Source organism: Meleagris gallopavo, unplaced genomic scaffold, assembly GCF_905368555.1.
Source record: "Meleagris gallopavo unplaced genomic scaffold, MGAL_WU_HG_1.1 scaffold_28, whole genome shotgun sequence".
NCBI lineage: Eukaryota > Metazoa > Chordata > Aves > Galliformes > Phasianidae > Meleagris > Meleagris gallopavo.
In genome coordinates, this window is record NW_028147042.1 from 33,524 (window position 1) to 54,862 (window position 21,339).

Sequence of the window (21,339 nt, forward strand, 5' to 3'; positions counted from 1 at the left end):
TTCGCGGATAGCCAATGGAAAGGCGCGTGGGCGCCGGCGGGCCAATAGGGGCCGGGGGGCGGAGCCGGAGGCTTCTAGCAACTTCCAGAAGGCGGCGCGCGGCGGCAGGCGCGGAGCGGAGCGGGTCGGGAACGGAGGCGCCATGGAGGAGGTGGGGGCGGGGCTGGCGGGGGTGGAGCGGGGAGGAACGGGGGGTCCTGGGGTTGTGGGGGGGGGAGGTGAAACCTGAGGGGGCGGGGGTCTTAATGGAGGGTCCGTGAGGGGGGGTTTGGTGTCACGGGATGGGGGGGACGCTGAGGTAATGGCGGGGCCCGCGGTGGTGCTGAGGGGGTCGGGGGGCTTCGGGGGGGTTGGAGGGGATCGGGGGGGGATTGGGCCTGGGGGGGGGGTGAGAGTGAATCCCGAGGGGATCTGCGGCCTCAGAGAGGGGTGGGGGGGGGATCCTGAGGGGATTTGGGGCTCCGGAACGGGGCTGGATGGGATCCTGAGGCCCTGAAATGGGTCTGGGGGGGGATGCTGAGGTAATTTGCGGCCTTATGTTGGGGTTAAAGGTTTCCTGAGGCGGCTTGGGGTCCTGGGGGAAGGGCATGGAGGTGATTTGGGGCCTTGAAGTGGGGCTGAAGGGTCCTGAGGGGGAACTGCGGCCCGGCAGTGCAGTTAATGGGGATCCAGCAGTGCTGCGGCTCTGAGTGGGGCTGGGGGGATCTGGGGGGGGGTCTGTGGTCCCAGAATGGAGCTGGGGGGTGATCTGGGGGGATCTGTGGTCCCAAAATGGGGCTGGGGGGGGATCTGGGGGTTCTATGGTCCCAGAGTGGGGCTGGGGGGGGATCTGGAGGGCTCTGTGGTCCCAGAATGGGGCTGGGGGGGGATGTGGGGGCTCTGTGGTCCCAAAATGGGGCTGGGGGGATCTGTGGTTCCAGAATGGGGCTGGGGGGGATTTAGGGGGGGGGTCTGTAGTCCCAGAATGGGGCTGGGGGGGGGGGATATTTGGTTCCAGAATGGAGGTGGGGGGGGATCTGGGGGGCTCTGTGGTCCCAAAATGGGGCTGGGGGGGATCTGGGGGAATCTGTGGTTCCAGAATGGGGCTGGGGGGGGTTCTGGGGGTTCTATGGTCCCAAAATGGGGCTGGGGGGGATTTGAGGGGGTCTGTGGTCCCAAAATGGGGCTGGGGGGGGAATACTGGGGGTGTTGGGGCTGGGAGGGGTCCCAGAGTGGATCTGAGTGTGGGGGGGGTGTTGAGAACGTCGGTTGTCAACGAGTTGTATTTATTTGTGGACTCATTTTTGTGTATTTTTTTATTCTTTTCGTTTTTTTTTTTTTCTTATTGTTTCCTTTTTGTTTCTTGTTTTTCTTTATTCTTTTTCTTAGTTTTTTTTACCCTGTTCTCATCTCCTTTCTTCTCCTCACTGGTTCCATCTCTTCCTTCTCGTTTTTTTTTCCCTTCTCTCATTCCTATTTTTATCTCATTCATTCTTTTTTCCTCTCTTTCCATCACTTGTTTTTCATTTCCATTTCCTCATTCTCATTTCTCTCTTTTTTCCTACCTTTCAATCTGACGGTGTTTTTATTTTCTTTACTGTCTCTCTTTGCCTTCTTCTTCTCCTCTTTTTCATTCCTCTCTTCTCTCTCATTTCTCCCTCAATCTGAAACTGTTTTTATTTCCTTCCTTTTTCCTCTCTCTTTTTTCCCTCACTTCATTCTCGCTCTCCCCATCCTTTCCTTCCTCTTTCTCTCTCTTCTTTCTCCTTATTTCTTTCCTCTTCCCTTCCTCATCCTCACCTCATTTTCCCTTTCCGTTTTCTTCCTTCTTCCTCCCTTCTTTTCTCTCCTCATTATCCCTCTTCTCTCTCCCTTCTCTTCTTCATCCATTCTACTTCTCCCTCTTCTCCCTCCCCTCCTTCTCCCTTTCCCCCCCCTTCCCTTTTCCGCCTTCCTCCTTTCTCTTCTCATTCTCCCTCTTCCCCTTCCTCCCCCATTCTCCCTCTCCCCACCCTTCCTCTTCCTTTCCCATTTTCCTCCCTCGCTCCATTCTCCCTCTCTCCATCCTTTCCTCTTCCCCCTTCTTCTTTCTCATTTCATTCCCCCTTCCTGCTGTGGCCCCCCTCCTTCTGTGCCCCCCCTCCCTTGCGCCCCCTGTTGTCCCCCCCTCGCTCCATTCCCCCTCTCTCCATCCTTTCCTCTTCCCCCTTTCTTCATTCTCATTTCATTCCCCCCTCCCTGCGGCCCCCTCCCCTTGTGCCCCCCTCCCCTTGCCCCCCTTGTGTCCCCCCCTCTCTCCATCCTTTCCTCTCCCCCCCTTCTTCTTCCTCATCTCTTGCCCCCCTCCCCTTGGCCCCCCTCCCCTTGGGCCCCCTCCCCTTGGGCCCCCTCCCCTTGGGCCCCCTCCTGCTGCGCCCCCTCCCCTTGCCCCCCTTGTGTCCCCCCCTCGCTCCATTCCCCCTCTCTCCATCCTTTCCTCTTCCCTTTCTTCTTTCTCATTTCATTCCCCCCTCCCCTTGCGCCCCCCTCCCCTTGGGCCCCTCCCTGCTGTGGCCCCCTCCCCTTGGGCCCCCTCCTGCTGTGGCCCCCTCCCCTTGGGCCCCCTCCTGCTGTGGCCCCCTCCCCTTGGGCCCCCTTGTGTCCCCCCCTCCCCCCTTCTGCTCCCCTCCTGCCCCTCTTCCCTCACCCCCCTACCCCCCCTTTCCCCTCGCGCCCCCCCGTCCCCCCCCCCCCCCCAGGCGCAGGCTCTGAAGGAGCGAGGCAACCAGGCCCTCTCCGCGGGTGACATCGCGGCAGCGGTGCGGCACTACACGGCAGCCATCGCCCTGGACGCCCGCAACCACGTCCTGTACAGCAACCGTTCGGCCGCCTACGCCAAGCAGGGCGACTACAGCCGTGCCCTGGCCGACGCCTGCCGCACCATCGAGCTGCGTCCCGACTGGGCCAAGGTGGGCTGCCGGCATCGCCGCTGCCCTCACGCGGCTCTGGATCGGTTCGGGGAGGTCTGGGGTGAATTGAAAAGAGCTTGGCCAAAGGGTGGAGGGAGGTGGTGCTGGTGATCCTCGCCTTCTGCTCTGCCCTGGGAAAGCCTCGGGTGCGGTACTGGGTCCGGTTCTGGGCTCCTCGGTGTAAAAAAAAAAAAACCAACGGGGGTCTCTTGAAAGAGTCCAGCTGCGAAGATGGTGAAGGGCCTGGAGCGTCTCTCCTGTGGAGAAAGGCTGAGGGAGCTGGGGCTGTTCAGCCTGGAGGAAAGGAAACTGAGAGGGGAGCTGTAAATGTCTGAGGTGTGAGGGGCAGAGCGGCGAGGCCGGACTGTTTTATGCAGCGCGTGGAGACGGGACGAGGGGGAACGGCCAGAAACTGCAGCATAGGAGGTTCCGCACAAATTGCACAGGAATTTCTTTAGGTGAGGTGACGCTGGAACAGGGAGGTGGTGGAGTTTCCTCATTTGAGGATGTTTAAGAGCCGTCTGGACGCCTGCTTGCGTAGGGAGCCGCTTTGGCAGGGGGTTGGACTCAAAGATCTCTGCAGGTCCCTTCCAGCCCCTGCGATCCCGCGGGCTCTGATGTCACCGGGGCGCTGCGTGAAGTGGTCGTGAGGTGACGAGGTTGGTTTTTAGAATCACAAGGTTGGGAAGGACTTGGAAAACCCTCCAGTCCAGCCGTCCTCCCATCACCGCTGCAACCAGCAGCTCTTGCAGCTCCTCAGCCGGACGCCTCTTGAAACGGCGACTCCGCCGCCTCCCTGGGCAGCCGTTCAGCGCCTGACCACCTTATGTCTAATTAAACTTCTCCCGTGACGATTTGTGGCCGTTGCCTGGGACAAGAGGCCAAAGCCCTCCTCATCGCAGCCTCCCTGTAGGCTGTGATGAGAATGGGGGAGGCAGGGGGGAGAGGGGAAAATGAGATGAGAAAGCTGTAGGGTGCAACGAGGTCTCCCCTGAGCCTCCTTTTCTCCGGTCTGAACAATCCCAGCTCCCTCAGCCGCTCCTCATAAGACCCCGTTGTGCTCCAGACCCCTCACCTGGTTTCATTGCCCTTCTCTGGACCTTCCCAGTGGAGCTGCCTGCTGGTTTTTGGGCTCCTGTGACGCGGGCTGATGTCACCGTGCCGTGGTCGCGCTGTCACTGTCGTGCTTTGCCGTCACCTGCCTGCGTTGCTGGGCTCTCTGAAACACTTTGGAGGTGTTTGGGGCCCCGCTGCCGTGTCACCGCTGCCGTGTCACCGCTGCCATGTCACCATCACGCAGGGCTGTGCGTCGTGGGCTGAGCCTGACGCCAACCTCACCGCAGCACCCAGCGCTGGTTTGTGTCACCGTGGTGCTTGGTGGAGCTCCCGAAGCTCTGCGGTGACTTTGGGGACGTGTGACACCTCCGTGACGTCGCCACGATGGCTCTGATGGTGACGTCGCCACGGCTGCGTTGCGGTGGTGGCATCACTGTGACGTCACGGCCCTGTCCCTGCGTGGGGCTGCTCAAATCAAGCTGGTGGAGCTCCTGAACTGCTCCGGGGGGGGGGGGGGGGGCGTGGTCTGACGTCATCACTGTGGCCCCCTGTGACGTCATCACTGTGGCCCCCTGTGACGTCATCACCGTGGCCCCCTGCGACGTCGCTTTGTCGCCGCTGATGTGGGACTGCTCACCCAGAGGGGCAGCGCAGGGGTCCCTGCGGCCTTTTGGGGGTGTGACGTCACCGTGACGTCATTGCCGTGCCACGGTGACGTCACCACGATGTGTCAGCACAGCGTGGGGTCAGGGGGTGGCTTTGGAGTTCCCGAATGGCTTCGGTGTGTGTGGGGGGGGGAGCGTGACATCATCGTGATGCTGTTGTCACTGTGGCAGTGACGTCACGGTGACGTTCAGAGTGACATCACGATGTCCCCACGCAGGGCTACTCGCGGAAGGCAGCAGCACTGGAGTTCCTGAACCGCTTTGAGGAGGCCAAAGCCACGTACGAGGAAGGCTTGAAACACGAACCTGGCAACGCGCAGCTGCGCGAGGGGCTGCACAACATGGAGGCCAGGCTGGCCGGTGAGAGGGGGAGGATGGTTTGGGTGACTGAGGGGTGTTTTGGGGTCGCTGAGTGGGGTCACAGGGGTCTCAAGGGGGTTTTGAGGCCACGGAACGGGGCTGGAGGGGGTCCTGGTGGGGGTTCTGGGTCCCACAGTGAAGTTAGAAGGGTTTTGAGGAGGTGCGAGGGGGTTACAGAGAAGGGTTAAGGGAGTTTTGGGGTCGTGTAGTGGAGGTGGAGGGATTTGGGATGAATTTTGGGGTCCTGGAGAGGGGCTGGGAGGGTCCTGATGGGTGTTTGGGGTCTAAGAGTGGAGTTAGAGGAGTCTTGAAGGGAGTCTGGGGCTGCGGAAATGGCCTGGGGGGGGATTCTGAGTGGGTTTTGTGGTCCTAGAATAGATTTAGGGGGGTCACGAGGGAGTTTTTGGGTCCTGGTGGAGGGCTGGGGGAGACTTTAAGGGTCTGGGGGGTGACGGTGGGGGGGGGGGGTGGGGTTCAGAGTGGGATTTGAGGAGTCGTGAGCAGGAACATGGGAAGTCCTGAATGGCTTTTGAGTTCTCAGAATGGGCTTAGAGAAATCCTGAGAGAGATTGGGGTTTTGAGGGATTTTAGGGGGGGTTCCGCAGCATGACTGGGGGTCCCTGAGAGACCGCGGGCTTCCAGCAAGGGGTCCTGGGGGGGCTTTGGGATCTCAGAGTTGGGCTGGCAGCAGCTGAGAGATTTTGGGGATCCCGTAGAGGAGGAAGGGCACCTTGCAGGATGCTGTCCTGGGGGGCACAGCGTGGGGAGGTCCCGGCTGGAAACCGGGGGCACTGGGGCCTCCCCCTGACCCCCCCACCCCCCCTCCCCTTCCCCGTGCCCCCTCCCCAGAGCGGAAACTGCTGAATCCCTTCAGTGTCCCCAACCTCTACGCCAAGCTGGAGGCGGACCCCCGGACGCGGGCGCTGCTGGGGGACCCCAGCTATCGGGAGCTGCTGGAGCAGCTGCGCACGCAGCCCGCCGAGCTGGGCACGTGCGTGGGGCTGGGGGGGGGAGCTGGGGAGGCTGGGGGGGGGTGGGTTAAGGGGGGGAGGGGGGAGGGATTGGGATGCGTCTTAGGCCGCTGGGTATCCGGGGCAGATTTGGGGCGATAGGAAGGGTTTGGGGCGGGTTCTGGGGGGGTTTGGGATAGGATTGGAGGGGCTGGAGTGGGTTTTAGGGGATGGTTGGGGTGTTTGAAGCTCTTAATGTGGATTTGGGGCAGTATTTGGGATTGTGGGCTCTGTTCAGAGGATATTTGGGGTGGATTTGGGGTGCTAGAGTGGGATTGGGGGCAGTATTTGGGATTCTGGGGGGATTAGGGTGTGTTCTGGGGGTATTTGGGGCGGGATTTGGGGCTGTTGGTGGGGGTTGGAATATTTGGGGCAGGATTTGGGGCTGTTGGTGGGGGTTGGGAATATTTGGGGTGGGGGTTGGGAATATTTGGGGCGGGATTTGGGCTGTTGGTGGGGATTGGGAATATTTGGGGCGGGATTTGGGGCTGTTGGTGGGGATTGGGAATATTGGGTGGGGGTTGGGAATATTGGGTGGGGGTTGGGAATATTTGGGGCGGGATTTGGGGCTGTTGGTGGGGTTGGGAATTTTTGGGGCGTGATTTGGCTGGTGGGGGCTGGGAATCTTTGGGGCGGGATTTGGGGCTGTTGGTGGGGGCTGGGAATCTTTGGGGCGGGATTTGGGGCTGTTGGTGGGGGCTGGGGGTATTTGGGGCAGCATTTGAGGTGATGGGGGGGACTAGGGCGAATTCTGGGAGTGTCTGGGGTGGCTTTTAGGCTCTCGGGAGTGTTGGAGCAAGTTTGGGGATGAGTCTTGGGGTCCTGGGGAGTTTTCCGGAGCGGGATTTGGGGTACTGGGAGCTTAGGGTGGGGCGCTGGGGTGGCTCTTAGGCTCTGGGGGGGGGGCTTTGGAGGTGATCTGGGGCTCGACCCCCACCCACACCCCCCCCGTGCTCCCCCAGGAAGCTGCAGGACCCGCGGGTGATGACGACGCTCAGCGTTCTCCTGGGGGTGGACCTGAGTGGGGCCGAGGAGGAAGAAGAAGCCATGTCCCCCCCGCCGCCCCCACCCCTCCTCGGCCCGACCCGCGCCCTGAGCCCATGCAGCAGGACCTCCCTGAGAACAAGAAACAGGTCAGACCCCCTCCCCCCCAAACACCCCTCTAGACCCCCTCCCCTAATTTTAGGCCTCCGAACCGACTTGGCCGTGGTGGCTGCAGGCGCAGCGGGAGAAGGAGCTGGGCAACGAGGCTTACAAGAAGAAGGACTTCACCACTGCCCTGGCGCACTACGACCGTGCCGAGGAGCTGGACCCCACCAACATGACCTACATCACCAACCAGGCTGGTGAGCGGCGTGCCGGGGGGGGGCAGCACCCCAAAAAAAAAGCTCCCTACTCCCCCTCATCCACGACCCCCACCCCCTACAGCTGTCTACTTCGAGAAGGGCGACTACAACCGCTGCCGTGAGCTGTGCGAAAAAGCCATCGAGGTGGGCCGGGAGAACAGGGAGGACTACAGGCAGATTGCCAAGTGAGCAGAGCAGATTTTTTGGGTGGGGTGGGGAGGAGAAGGGGGAGCAGGTTTTGGGGGGGCACCCCCTAATGCAGCTCTGTTCTTCTCTCTGCCCCCCTCCCCACAAAAAAACCCCCACAGAGCGTACGCCCGCATCGGCAACTCGTACTTCAAGGAGGAGCGCTACAAGGACGCCGTGCACTTCTACAACAAGTCCTTAGCTGAGCACCGCACGCCTGACGTGCTCAAGAAGTGCCAGCAGGTACTGCTGGGTGGCTCCGGGGGGGGGCAGCAGGCTGCAGACCCCCCCCCCCCTCCAACCCCAACCCCACGCCGTGTCGTACAGGCAGAGAAGATCCTCAAGGAGCAGGAGAGGCTGGCGTACATCGACCCCGACCTGGCGCTGGAGGAGAAGAACAAAGGCAATGAGTGCTTCCAAAAAGGTGAGGGTTGGGAATTGGGGGGGCGGTGGGGGTCCCAAAACGTGTGGCTTGACCCCCCCCTTTTCCTTCCCCCTCCCAAAAAAAGGGGATTACCCCCGTGCCATGAAGCACTACACCGAGGCCATCCGGCGCAACCCGCACGATGCCAAGCTGTACAGCAACCGTGCTGCCTGCTACACCAAGCTGCTGGAGTTCCCACTGGCGCTGAAGGTGGGGGGCACCGGGGGGGCTGTGGGGTTTGGGGGGACCTGGGGAGGGGCTGCAGAGCGGGGCTGGGAGATTTGGGGGCACTTGCAGGGGCCGGGGAGCGGTGCTTGGGGGATTTGGGGGGCACCTGGTGGGGGCTGAGGGAGTTTGATGGGGTCTGGGGGCTCTGGGGATATCCAGGGGGTCTGGGAACCCAGTTTTGGGGGTTCAGAGCTCACCCAAGGAGTCTGGGGGAGTCCTTAAGTGAATTTTGGGGCACAAACGGAGAATTTGAGGCTCCGGTTTAAGGGTTTGGGGTTTCTATGGGGTGGGGATCCAGATTGGAAGGGGGAGCAGGTTTCCCTTAGGATATTCAGGGCTGTTCTGTGCAAACGTTGGGCTTCTATGGGCACCTTTGGGTTTATCCCCAACCCCCAGTGCGTTCTCAAGGATTTTGGGACCCCCACAGGGACAAATATTTTTCCTCTACCATCCCCCCCCCTTTATTTTCCCTCCCCCCCCCCCCAGGATTGTGAGGAATGCATCCGCCTGGAGCCCACCTTCAGTAAGTGCAGCCTTGCTGGCTGTTGTGCGCTGGGGAGGCGGGGGGGGGGGGGTCTTTGGGGGGCTGTTCTTTGCTCTGGGAGGGGTCTGCTTTTTCAGCACGCCCCCCCCCAAAACCCCCTCCTTGTGTTTCCCTGTAGTTAAAGGCTACACCCGGAAAGCAGCAGCGCTGGAAGCCATGAAGGACTACAGCAAAGCCATGGATGTGTACCAACGCGCCCTGGACCTCGATGCCAACTGTAAGGTGAGCCCCCCTCCCCTAAGCCCCCCCCCGGAGACTACGACGACGGCCCCATCACCCCTTTTTTGTCCTTCCTCCCCTCCGCAGGAGGCCGCTGAGGGTTACCAGCGCTGCCTGTTGGCTCAGTACAACCGCAACGACAACCCCGAGGAGGTGAAGCGGCGCGCCATGGCCGACCCCGAGGTGCAGCAGATCATGAGCGACCCCGCCATGCGCCTCATCCTCGAGCAGATGCAGAAAGACCCCCAGGCCCTCAGCGAGTGAGTGGGGCTGGGGGGGTCCCCGAGGTGGCGCGAGCTGCCCCCCCCCCCCCTTTCCCGACTCTGCTCCGTCCCTCCTGGTGTCATCGTGAGCGGGCGTTGTGTCACGGATTGGTCCCCAGGATCTCGTGGGGGTGTTGCTGGGGATCCCCAAAACCTCACGGGGAGTCCCTGAGGTGTCCCAGCACCTCTTGGGGTGTCACTGGGGGGTCCCTAAGCTGTCGCTTGGGGTTCCCAACAACTCGCACAGCATCGCAGGGGGTCCCTGAGGTGTCACCGTGTCCCCAGCACCTCACAGGGGGGTCCCCGAGGTGTCACCAGGGGGTTCCCAACACCTCGCATGGTGACATTGGGGGTCCCCAGCGTCTTTTGGGGTTGTCACTGGGGGTCCTCGACGTTCCCTGGAGCTTTGAGGGGGGGTCTGGATGTCCCCACGTCCCCTCTGATCTCCCCCCATCCATCCATCCATCCATCCATCTGTCCCCCCCCCAGGCACCTGAAGAACCCCGTCATTGCCCAGAAGATCCAGAAGCTGATGGACGTCGGGCTGATCGCCATCCGGTGATGTCACCGTGTCTGTGTGTCCCCCCCCCCGACGCCCCTGGGAGACCCCCCCCCCAAAAAATTGGGGGGTGGGTGGGGGAGGGGAAGGGGGTGAGGCGGAGGGGAACCCCACCCGGGAAGGAGGTCCCCCTCCCCTCCCCCCCCCCCCATCGCCTTGGGGCCACTGGAGATGCTGCAGCCCCCATGTGGGGGGTCTCGGTGTCCCCACAAGGGGGGTTTGGAGGCTGGGAGAGGGGGGTGTGAGGGGGAGGGGGGGTGTTTCCCCCACTTCCTCTTCCTCCCCTCCCCCCCCCCCCCCCCCCACCCAACAAAAAAAACGATTGTCTCGGTTTTGGGTCGCCGCGGCCCCAATAAAGAGCGGAGCAGTTGCCAGGCCACGGCTTCTGTGGGGAAATGGGGGGCACCGGGGGGGGGTCCCCAGGCACCAGGGTGTGTTTGGGGGGGGGGGAGGCGAGGGGGGCAAACGGGGGGTGCCTGGATGGGGGAGGGGGATGGGCATGGGGGTGAATGGGGCCCTTTTTGGAGGGGGTGTCGGGGCTGTGAGGAGCTGGGGGGGGGGTTGATGACTGGGAGGGGGGGCACCCAACCTGCTGGGGTTCCCTCTGCGCTGGGTTGGGTCGAGGGGGGGGGGGCGCATGTTCTCCCTCCTCCAATGCTGCCGTTGTTGTTGGGGGGGGCCCAAATTGAGGCCCTGGGTTCCACTTCCTGCTCCACCCCACTGACACGTGCGTCCCGGAAGGGCCCCCTTAAAATCGGGGGGCAGTGGGACCTCAAATAAAATAGGGGGGGGGGTTATGGGGGGCAATAATCGAAGTGGGGCGGGGGGGACGGGACGTGAAGGGAGGGCAAGCAGGAGCACCCTATGGATGTTGGGGGACCCTATGGGGCGGCCCTATTGGGGGGGGGGGGGGGATGTGGGGGGGTGACGTAAGGGCGTTGTCCCCTCCCCTCCTCCACTTCCTCTGCTGGGGGGACCGGGGGCCATTGGGGCCATGGCGGGGCTGAAGACGGCGACCGGGGAGAGCATCGACGGCTCCTTCGAGCTGCAGGTGGAGGTGGAAGGGGCTGCGGGGGGTCCTGAAAACCCCCCCGATCCCCCCATCTCCAAGGGGGGAACCTCTTCTGAGCCCCCCCCGGGCGCCGTCACCCTCAGTCTGCGTGTCACCGGGGAGCTGCACGTCGGCGGCCTCATGCTGCGGGTGGTGGAGAGTGTGGGTGAGCTGTGGGACCTGGGGGGGAGCGGGAGGGGGGGGACAGGAGGGTGGGACCCCCCCTTGCATCCTTCTTGCCCCATAGCGGGGTGCGAAACGCCCCCATCGTGAGGCGTTGGGGGGCGGGGGGGGGGGACACGCACGCAACTCCTCAGCCCCATAGCAGAGGGTTACTTCCCCCCCCCCCCCCCACCCTGAGCATCACGCGGTGCTGAGTGGCTGCAGTGGGGGGGGGGGGAGGTGGGGGCAGGATGTGGCTGGAAGGGGGGCAGCTCTTATCGGGGGTCCCAGATTCCCCCCCCCCATTTCCGTGTTCCCCCTGGCTGGGGGTGATAAAGGGACCGTGGGTATAAATAGCCCCGAGGCGATGGGGGGGAAGGGGGGGGGGGTCCGCGTGGGTCTCCCGTGTCCCCTCTGTGCTGGGGGGGTGCTGCCAGACCCCTGTAGCCCCCTCCATCATCTGCTCCTCATTTAGGGGTGCGGCTGAGGCCCCGTAGCACCCCATAACCTCCCAGTAGCCCTATAGCACCTTACAGTACCCCACAACCCCCATAGTACCCTATTGTACCCCACAACCCCTATAGTGCCCCATAACCTCCACATAGCACCCTATAGTACCCCACAACCCCCATAGCACCCCATAGCATCTGTTGGCATCCCAATAACCCCCACAGCACCCCATTACCACCCTATAGCACCACACTGAACCCCCAAGTGCCCCAATGACTCCTACAGCACCCCATAACATCTTGATAGCCCTGTAGCACCCTATTGTACCCCACAACCCCTATAGTACCCCATAGCATCTGTTGGCACCCCAATAACCCCCACAGCACCCCATTACCACCCTATAGCACCACACTGAACCCCCAAGTGCCCCAATGACTCCTACAGCACCCCATAACATCTTGATAGCCCTGTAGCACCCTATTGTACCCCACAACCCCTATAGTGCCCCATAACCTCCACATAGCACCCTATAGTACCCCACAACCCCCATTGTACCCCATAGCATCTGTTGGCACCCCAATAACCCCCACAGCACCCCATTACCTCCCTATAGCACCACACTGAACCCTCAAGTGCTCCAATGACCCCTCCAGCACCCCATAACATCTTGATAGCCCTGTAGCACCCTATAGTACCCCACAACCCCCATAGTACCCCATAGCATCTGTTGGCACCCCAATAACCCCCACAGCACCCCATAACCTCCCTATAGCACCACACTGAACCCCCAAGCACCCCAAAGACCCCTACAGCACCCCATAACCTCCCAGTAGTCGTATTGCACCCTATAGTACCCCATAACTCCCCCATAGCACCCTATAGCATCTATTGGCATCCCATTAACCCCCACAGCACCCCATAACCACCCTATAGCACCTTATAGTACCCCATAACCCCCCACATAGCACCCCATAGCATCTGTTGGCACCACCCACAAACTCCCCCACAGCACCCCCCAAACTCCCCACAGCACCCCACTAGCCCCCCATAGCACTCCACAAACCCCCTATAGCACCCTCCTAGCTCCCCCACAGCACCCCATTAACCCCCCCATAGTACCCCCCTAACCCCCATAGCACACATTAAACTCCCATAGCACCCCCAGAGCTCCCCACTCACCCCCATAGCACCCCCCAAACCCCCCTATAGCACCCCACCAACCCCCATAACACCCCCTAGCCCCCCTGTAGTACCCCCCTTAACCCCCCATAGCACCCCTTAACTTCCCTATAGCACCCACTAACCCTCACTAACCCCTCGTAGCAACCCCAAACCCCCGTAGCACCCCCAAACCCCCGTAGCACCCCCTAACCCCTCTAGCCCCCTATAGCACCCACAAACCCCTATAGCACCCACCCCATAGCACCCTCCAACCTCCCTAACCCCATTCCATCCCCCTCCCCCCCCCACCCCATAGCACCCTCCAACCTCCCTAACCCCATTCCATCTCCCTCCCCCCCCCACCCCATAGCACCCTCCAACCTCGCTAACCCCATTCCATCCTCCTCCCCACCCACACCCATAGCACCCTCCAACCTCCCTAACCCCATTCCATCCCCCCCCCCCCACCCCATAGCACCCTCCAACCTCCCTAACCCCATTCCATCCCCTCCAACCTCTTAACCCCATTCCATCCCCCTCCCCCCCCCCACCCCATTACACCCTCCAACCCCCTAAACCCCATTCCATCCCCTCCCAACCCCCATAACCCCATCCATCCCCCTCCACCCCCCCACCCACCCCATAGCACCCTCCAACCTCCCTAACCCCATTCCATCCCCCTCCCCCCCCACCCCATACACCCTCCAACCTCCCTAACCCCATTCCACTCCCCCTCCACCCCCCCCACCCCATAGCACCCTCCAACCCTCCCTAACCCCATTCCCCTACCACCCATTCCATCCATTCCCCCCCCCCCATACCACCCCCACCCACCTCCCTAACCCCATTCCATCCCCTCCAACCTCCCTAACCCATTCCACTCCCCTCCCCCCACCCACCAACCCATAGCACCTCCACTCCCTAACCCATCCTCCCAACCCTAATCACCCCCTCCCCCCCCACCCCCATACACCTCCAACCTCCTAACCCCATTCCATCCCCTCCACCTCCCTAACCCCATCCATCCCTCCAACCTCCCTAACCCCATCCCCATCCCCCCCACCCCCCCAACCCCATAGCACCCTCCAACCTCCCTAACCCCATTCCATCCCCCCTCCCCCCCCTACACCCCATCACCTCCAACCTCCCTAACCCCATTCCATCCCCCTCCCCCCCCCACACCCCATAGCCCTCCAACCTCCCTAACCCCATTCCATCCCCCCCAACCCCCACCCCATACACTCCAACCTCCCTACCCCTCTCCCTCCCCCCCACCCCATAGCACCCTCCAACCTCCCTAACCCCATTCCATCCCCTCCTCCCCCCCCCCACCCCATAGCACCCTCCAACCTCCCTAACCCCATTCCATTCCCCCCTCCACCCTCCTAACTCCCCCATCCCTCCCTCCCCCCCCCCCATACACCCTCCAACCTCCCTAACCCCATTCCATCCCATTCCCCCCCCCACCATACACCCCCAACCTCCCTACCCATTCCCCCCCCCCCCCCACCCACCCAACTCCAACCCTCATCCCCCCCCCCCCACCAAGACCCACTCTCCTCCCCCCCTCCCCCCCCCCGCCCAGGTGAAGCGGGACTGGTCGGACCACGCGCTGTGGTGGGAGCAGCGGTGCCAATGGCTGCTCCGCCCCGGGCGGACGCTGGATGCTCTCGGGGTGGGGGCGGACGCCCGGCTCCGCTTCACCCCCCAGCACCGACCCCTCCGACTGCGGCTGCCCAACCGGCGCCGCCTCCGTCTGCGGCTCTCCTTCGCCCAGCCCGTGTGCAGCGTGGTGGCTGAAGCCTGTCGCCTGCTGGGTAGGGGGGAGGGTTCTTGGGGGGGGGGGGCTGGGAGGTGATGCAGGGGGCTGGGGAGGGGTTGAGGGGGGGAGCTGGGGGTTTGAAAGGGTTGAGGGGGGGATCTGGGGGTCAAAGGGGGCCTGAGAGGTGGTAAGGGGGTGATGTGGGGGTCTTGGGTGGTTAAAGGGAGTCTGAGAAGTAGTAAGGGGGGGGTGTGGGGGTCTGGGGGGGATTTAAGGGGAGATCTGGGGGTCTGGGGGGGATTTAGGGGGAGATCTGGGGGTCTGAAAGGGCTGAGGAGTGATACTGAGGTCTGGGGGGGTCAAAGGGGGCCTGAGAGTGTGTGGGGGGGTGATTTGGGGGTCTGGGGGAGGTTTAGGGGGAGATCTGGGGGTCTGCGGGAGATTTAGGGGGAGATCTGGGGGTCTGAAAGGGCTGAGCGGTGATACTGATGTCGGGGGGGGGCAAAGGGAGTCTGAGAGGTGGTAAGGGGGTGATTTGGGGGTCTGGGGGGGGTTTAGGGGGAGATCTGGGGGTCTGGGGGGGATTTAGGGGGAGATGTGGGGGTCTGAAAGGGCTGAGGGGTGATACTGAGGTCTGAGGAGGGTCAAAGGGGGCCTGAGAGGTGGTAAGGGGGTGATTTGGGGGTCTGGGGGGGATTTAGGGGGAGATCTGGGGGTCTGAAAGGGCTGAGGAGTGATACTGAGGTCTGGGGGGGTCAAAGGGGGGGCCTGAGAGGTGTGTGGGGGGGTGATTTGGGGGTCTGGGGGAGGTTTAGGGGGAGATCTGGGGGTCTGGGGGAGGTTTAGGGGGAGATCTGGGGGTCTGAAAGGGTTAAGGGGGTGATTTGGGTCTGGGGGGGGGGTTTAAAGGGAGTCTGAGAGGTGGTAAGGGGGTGATTTGGGGGGAGATTTGGGGGTCTGGGGGGATCTAAGGGTACGATACTGAGACCTGGGGGCCTTTGAGGGGCGATGTGGGGGGCAGCTGGGGGGGCGATGGGGGTCTGGGGGTCGCTGACCGTGGCTGTGGGGCACAGGAATCCGGTACCCAGAGGAGCTGTCGCTGCTGCGGCCCCCCGAGGAGGAGGAGGAGGAGGAAGGGGGTGGCAAGAAGGGCAGCGGCGGACCCCCCCGGGGGGGGCTGACTTCGACCTCAGCTCCGTTGTGCTGCCTCCTGGTGAGTGGGACCCCCCCCCCCCAAAATAATGGGGACACCCCCCCTAAAACAAAGGAAACCCCACCAGAAATTAACGGACCCCCCCCGAAATAATTTGTGCCCCCTCAGTAATGGGGACCCCTTCTCAAATAATGGGACCCCCCCCAATTAAAGGACCCTCCCCCCAAAGAATGTGTGCTCCTCAATAATGCCCCCTCCCCCCCCCCTTTTAGGTCAGGAAGGGCCATGGAGGGAGCCTCCCCCCCACCTGCTCCCCCCGCCGGGGGCCCCCCCGGGTACCCCCAGCTGTTACTGGATGCTGGTGGCCCCCCGGGGAGGGCTGGGACCCTGTGCCCCCCCACGACCCCCCCGAGGGAACCCACTGCTGCATCGCACCCGCCTCAACTCACGGTACGGGGTTGGGGGGGGGGGGTTGGAGGTCGGGGGGGGAGGGGAGGGGGGGGGTTGGAGGTCGGAGGGGGAGGGGGGGGGTTTGGAGGTCTGGGGGGGAGGGGAGGGGGGGGTTGGAGGTCGGGGGGGGAGGGGAGGGGGGGGTTTGGAGGTATGGGGGGGGAGGGGAGGGGGGTTTGGAGGTATGGGAGGGGAGGGGAGGGGGGGGTTGGAGGTCGGGGGGGGAGGGGAGGGGGGGGGTTTGGAGGTCTGGGGGGGAGGGGAGGGGGGGGTTTGGAGGTCAAGGGGGGAGGGGAGGGGGGGGTTTGGAGGTCAAGGGGGGAGGGGAGGGGGGGGTTTGGAGGTCGGGGGGGTGAATTGGGGGGGGAAACGGGTTGTTTGAGGGGGTAGTGGGATGCGGGCAGACTGTGAGGGGATGTAGAGAAGGGGGGGGGGGGAGAAATTGGGGGGGGCAGGGGGGGGTCGTTATGTCCTGGAAGCAAACATGGTGGGGGGGGAGGGCGTTGAGGGGGGCAGAATGGGGAGCTGGGGTGGGAGGGGGGGGTGGGGGGGCCACAGATTCCAGTGGGGTTGCTTTGGGGTGTTGAGTTCAGGGGGGCAGGGGGTTATGAGGGGCAATTCAAGGGGGGGGCAGATTTTTTTTTGGGATCGGGGGGGGGGGTCCCAATCTCCCCCCCCCTCCTTTTTCTCCCCCCAGCTGGTTGGTGTCGTCGCGCTCGCTGATGCAACAGGGGGTGGGCGACGACGAGGAGCTGCTGCTGCGCTTCAAGTATTACTGCTTCATGGACATCGACCCCCAGGTGCCCCAAATACCCCCAAGATACCCTAAAAACCCCCCCGGAATGTCCCCCCCCCCCCAAAAAATAAATCCCCCCCCCAACGGATCCCAAATCCGCAGGTGGACGCGGTGCGCGCGGCGCTGCTGTACGAACAGGCGCGGTGGTCGCTGCTGCTGGAGGAGGTGGACTGCACCGAGGAGGAGATGATGCTGTTTGCTGCGCTGCAGGTCCGCCAAACCCCCCCCCAAAACACACATGCACCCCCCCCCCACCAAAAAATAAAACCGTACTTAAAACGGCCTGAATTCCACCCCAAACTGGCCAGAAAGCCTCCCCAGAATGGCCCGAATTCCACCCCAGAATGGCCCGAATTCCACCCCAGAATGGCCCGAATTCCACCCCAAAACGGCCAGAAAGCCCCCCCAGAATGGCCCGAATTCCCCCCAGAATGGCCCGAATTCCCCCCCAAAATGGCCCGAATTCCCCCAAACTGACCAGAAAGCCCCCCCAAAACGGCCCGAATTCCCCCCCAAAATGGCCCGAATTCCCCCCCAAAACGGCCCGAATTCCCCCCCAAAACGGCCCGAATTCTCCCCCAAAACGGCCACAAAGCCCCCCCAGAATGGCCCCAAATGGTTCCAGAGCCCCACATCCTCCCCCAAACCCTTCCAGACCCCAAATCCCCCACACCACCTGCAAGCCCCCAAATTACCCCCCAGACCACCCCCCCACCTTCAAAGTCTTTTATACCCCTCATTAATTTCTCCTTCCCCCCTTCCAGACCCCTTTTCAGACCCCCTTTTCAGACCCCTTCCAGACCCCAAATCTCTTCTCCAAGAACCACCCCCTCCCCAACCCCCCCCCCAGTTCCCAGGACATCAAAATCCCCAGATCAGAACCTTTGGAGCTCCCCAAATCCCACCCCCCCCCATCCCCAAGTCTCCATACTTCCCCACCCCAAACCCTTCCAGACCCCAAATGCCCCCCCTCCAAGACCCCAAATCCCCCTCCCCATCCCCTAAATCCATCCTTCCCCCTCCTTGCCCCCCATCCCCCCTGTGGTGGTGGGGGGGTCCCAGCACAACCCCTGACCCCCCACCCCTCCCCCCCCCAGTACCACATCGATGAGCTGGGGGGCTCTGAGGGGCCGGGGGAGCCTCGGGGGGGGGAAACCCCCGTGGATGACCTGGAGGCTGCACTCAGTAACCTGGAGGTGACGCTGGGGGGGGGATCGAGCGGGGACAACCCCGCACCACTGGTGAGCACGAGGGGGCGCTGGGGGGCACTGGGGGGCACTGGGGTATACTGGGAGGGCACTGGGGGGCACTGGGAGGGCACAGGGGTATACTGGGAGGGCACTGGGGGGCACTGGGGGGCACTGGGGTGTACTGGGAGGGCACTGGGGGGGCACTGGGGGGGCACTGGGAGGGCACTGGGGTATACTGGGAGGGCACAGGGGTATACTGGGGGGCACGGGGGCACTGGGAGGGCACTGGGGGGCACTGGGAGGGCACTGGGGTATACTGGGAGGGCACTGGGGGGCTCTGGGGCGTGCTGGAGTGTCCTGGGGGGGGCTCTGGGGCATGCTGGAATGTCCTGGGGGGGCACTGGGAATACTGGGAGGGCACTGGGGCATGCTGGAGTGTACTGGGAGGGCACTGGGGTATGCTGGGGGGGCACAGGGAATACTGGGGGGGGCACTGGGGCATGCTGGAGTGTCTGGGGGGGAGCACTGGGGCATACTGGAAGGTACTGGGGGGTAGCAAGTTGTACTGGGAGTACACTGGGCTGTACTGGTGTGGCTGTGGAGTGTTTTGAGGGGGGGGGGGGGGGCTCTGGTTTGGGATTTATTGGGGGGGGGGGACACTGGGTGACACTGGGACCCGTTGCCCCCCCCAGGAGGACCTTCCTGCCATCCCTGAGCTGGCGGAAGAGCTGGAGATCTACAGGTACCATTATGGGGGGGGGGGGAGGGGGGGGAGGTACCCCTCGGTGCCCTCCCCCACCGCTGACCCCCCCCCCTCCCCCCCCCCCCGGTGCCCCCCCCCAGGCCCCGCCGCCTGGCACTGCGTGGATTTCGCCCCCACTGGGCCGTGCTGAGCGGCACCTCGCTGGCCTGGTACAAAGCGGGGGGGCGCGGGCGGGGGGAGCCCCTGCAGCAGCTCAGCCTCAGAGGTGAGAACACGGACCCCCCCCCCCCCCACCCCAAAATCCCCCCCAACCAAAAGGCAGAACCCCAAAACTGTCCACCTTGTCCCCCAAACCTCCCCAGCACCCGATTTCCTCCCTCTTTTAAACCCTGTCGTCGTCCCCCCCCCCCCCCCCCCCCCCAGACCCCCACTTCATCACCCTGAGACCCATCCCCCGAGACCCCTACGCCCCTCCCCCGTAACCCCCCCATGAGCCCCCCCAGATCTTTCAGTCTCCCCCTTAATGCCCCCCAGACCCCTAAATCTCTCCCATGACCCCTTAATGCCCTCCCAGACCCCCAAGTTCCTCCCATGACCCCTTAATGCCCCCCCAGACCCCTAAATCTCTCCCCATGACCCCTTAATGCCCCCCCAGACCCCTAAATCTCTCCCCATGACCCCTTAATGCCCCCCCAGACCCCTAAATCTCTCCCCACGACCCCTTAATGCCCCCCCAGACCCCTAAATCTCTCCCCACGACCCCCTTAATGCCCCCCCAGACCCCCAAATCTCTCCCCACGACCCCCTTAATGCCCCCCCAGACCCCTAAATCTCTCCCCATGACCCCTTAATGCCCCCCCAGACCCCTAAATCTCTCCCCATGCCCCCCTTACCCTCCCCTCCCCCCCCCCCCCAATGATCCCCCCTATTCCCCCAACTGCCCCAATCCCCCTCCCCACCCTCAACTTTCAGGATGACCCCAATGCTGCCATACTGGGGGTCCTTGGTAGGGTGGTCCCAGCTGCCTCTTTTCCCCCCCCTCCCCCCCGCGCCCCCCCCCCAGGCTGTGAGGTGACCCCCGATGTGGACATGGGGGCCCAGAAGTTCTGCATCCGCCTTCTGGTGGCCGCCCCCGATGGGATGAGCGAAGTGCAGCTGCGCTGCCGCGATGTGAGTTGGGGGGCGGGGGGCTTTATGGGGGGGGCAGCATCATGGGGACCCCCCCCGGTACACCCCAAGGGTCCGAGGGACCCCTCCTGGGGGAAATATGGGGGTCCCTGCGGTCTCACATATGGGGTTTGGGAGAGGATGCTGGAATTATTGGGGTCACCCCCTGGTTGGGTTATGGGAGTGGGGGGGGGGGTCCTTATGGGTGGGGGGGGGGAGGGCCTAGAGCTACTGGGAAGCTTGATGGGGGTCCTGAGGGCTTTTTGAGGGGGTGGGGTCCAAGGGGATTTGGGGGAGGGTCCTGAGGGTGTATGTATGGGAGTCCCTTATGGGTTTTTGGGGGGGGGGGGGTTCCTAAAACTAATGGGGTCTTTCCAGTTCGTTGCTGTGGGGGCCTGGGGGGGGGGGGGGGGGTCCTTGGGGGTCTCTCTGAGTTTGTTGTGTTATTTGGTGGGGGGGGGGGGGGGGTTGATCTGTTGGGATCCCCAATTGGGTCCTAATGGCTTAGGGTGGGGGGGAACTTGGGGGGGGGGGGGTGGGGGGAGTTGGGGGGGGGGGGAGGGTCCTGGAGGACCTGTAGGGGGGGGTGGGGGGGTCCTGGAGGACCTGTAGGAGTGGGGGGAGGGGAGGGGGGTCCTGGAGGACCTGTAGGAGTGGGGGGGGGGGGAGGGGGGGTCCTGGAGGACCTGTACTGGGGGTTGGGGGGGGTCCTGGAGGACCTGTAGGAGTGGGGGGGGGGAGGGGGGTCCTGGAGGACCTGTACGGGGGGTTGGGGGGGGGTCCTGGAGGACTTGTAGGGGGGGTGGGGGGGTCCTGGAGGACCTGTAGGGGGGCTGGGGGAGTCCCCAAAACTGCAGACCCCCAGAATGCCCCCTACTCCCACGTGGCTGTGGGTGAATGAGAGGAGGTAGGGGGGGCTCTGGGGACGCCGGGGGGGGGTCTCTAATCTTTCTGCCCCCCCCCCAGGCCCCCCAGTACGCACGTTGGCTCGCAGGGTGCCGCCTGGCCGCCCGCGGCCGCTCTTTGGCCACGGCTGCATCCGGGGCGGAGGCACGGGGGGTCCTGGGGGTGCTGGGGCTGCACCCGGGGGGGGGCACCGACACCGACACCCCCGCTGCGACCACCAGCGCTGTGCCCCCCCTCCCCGACCCCCGGCTGCTGCTCGCCCCGCGCTTCCAGCGCAAGTTTAAGGCCAAGCAGGTACAGATAAACCCCCCCCCACAATGGATCCCCCCAGCCCCATTTCCCCCCCCAATGGATCCCCCCATTCCCATACAGCCCCCCACCCCTATTTCCCCCCCCCACAATAGATCCCCCCATTCCCACACAGCCCCCCACCCCTATTTCCCCCCCCCACAATAGATCCCCCCATTCCCACACAGCCCCCCACCCCTATTTCCCCCCCCCACAATAGATCCCCCATTCCCACACAGCCCCCCACCCTATTTCCCCCCCCCACAATAGATCCCCCCATTCCCACACAGCCCCCCACCCCTATTTCCCCCCC

The 21,339-nt window shown here is 63.5% G+C and overlaps 2 protein-coding genes across 2 annotated transcripts; both read left to right on the forward strand.

Annotated features, from left to right (window-relative positions):
- The first annotated feature begins 4 nt into the window (after window positions 1-4).
- On the forward strand, window positions 5-10,157 carry STIP1 (stress induced phosphoprotein 1). The gene is given in 15 exon segments (XM_085215410.1): window positions 5-151; window positions 2,718-2,927; window positions 4,867-5,008; window positions 5,858-5,999; window positions 6,981-7,086; window positions 7,089-7,151; window positions 7,238-7,364; window positions 7,447-7,549; window positions 7,673-7,793; window positions 7,878-7,974; window positions 8,060-8,184; window positions 8,689-8,725; window positions 8,865-8,968; window positions 9,053-9,225; window positions 9,718-10,157. Coding segments are annotated over 15 exon segments (1,632 nt in total). The 5' UTR covers window positions 5-142; the 3' UTR covers window positions 9,791-10,157.
- A 569-nt stretch (window positions 10,158-10,726) lies between these two features.
- On the forward strand, window positions 10,727-21,109 carry FERMT3 (FERM domain containing kindlin 3; the record flags this gene model as incomplete). Its single annotated transcript, XM_085215411.1, is given in 12 exon segments — window positions 10,727-11,000; window positions 14,197-14,428; window positions 15,447-15,586; window positions 15,799-15,960; window positions 15,963-15,976; window positions 16,674-16,776; window positions 16,875-16,982; window positions 17,870-18,013; window positions 18,655-18,704; window positions 18,806-18,930; window positions 19,729-19,835; window positions 20,799-21,109. Coding segments are annotated over 12 exon segments (1,715 nt in total), but the record flags the coding sequence as incomplete, so codon positions are not given.
- Between the last annotated feature and the right edge of the window lie 230 nt (window positions 21,110-21,339).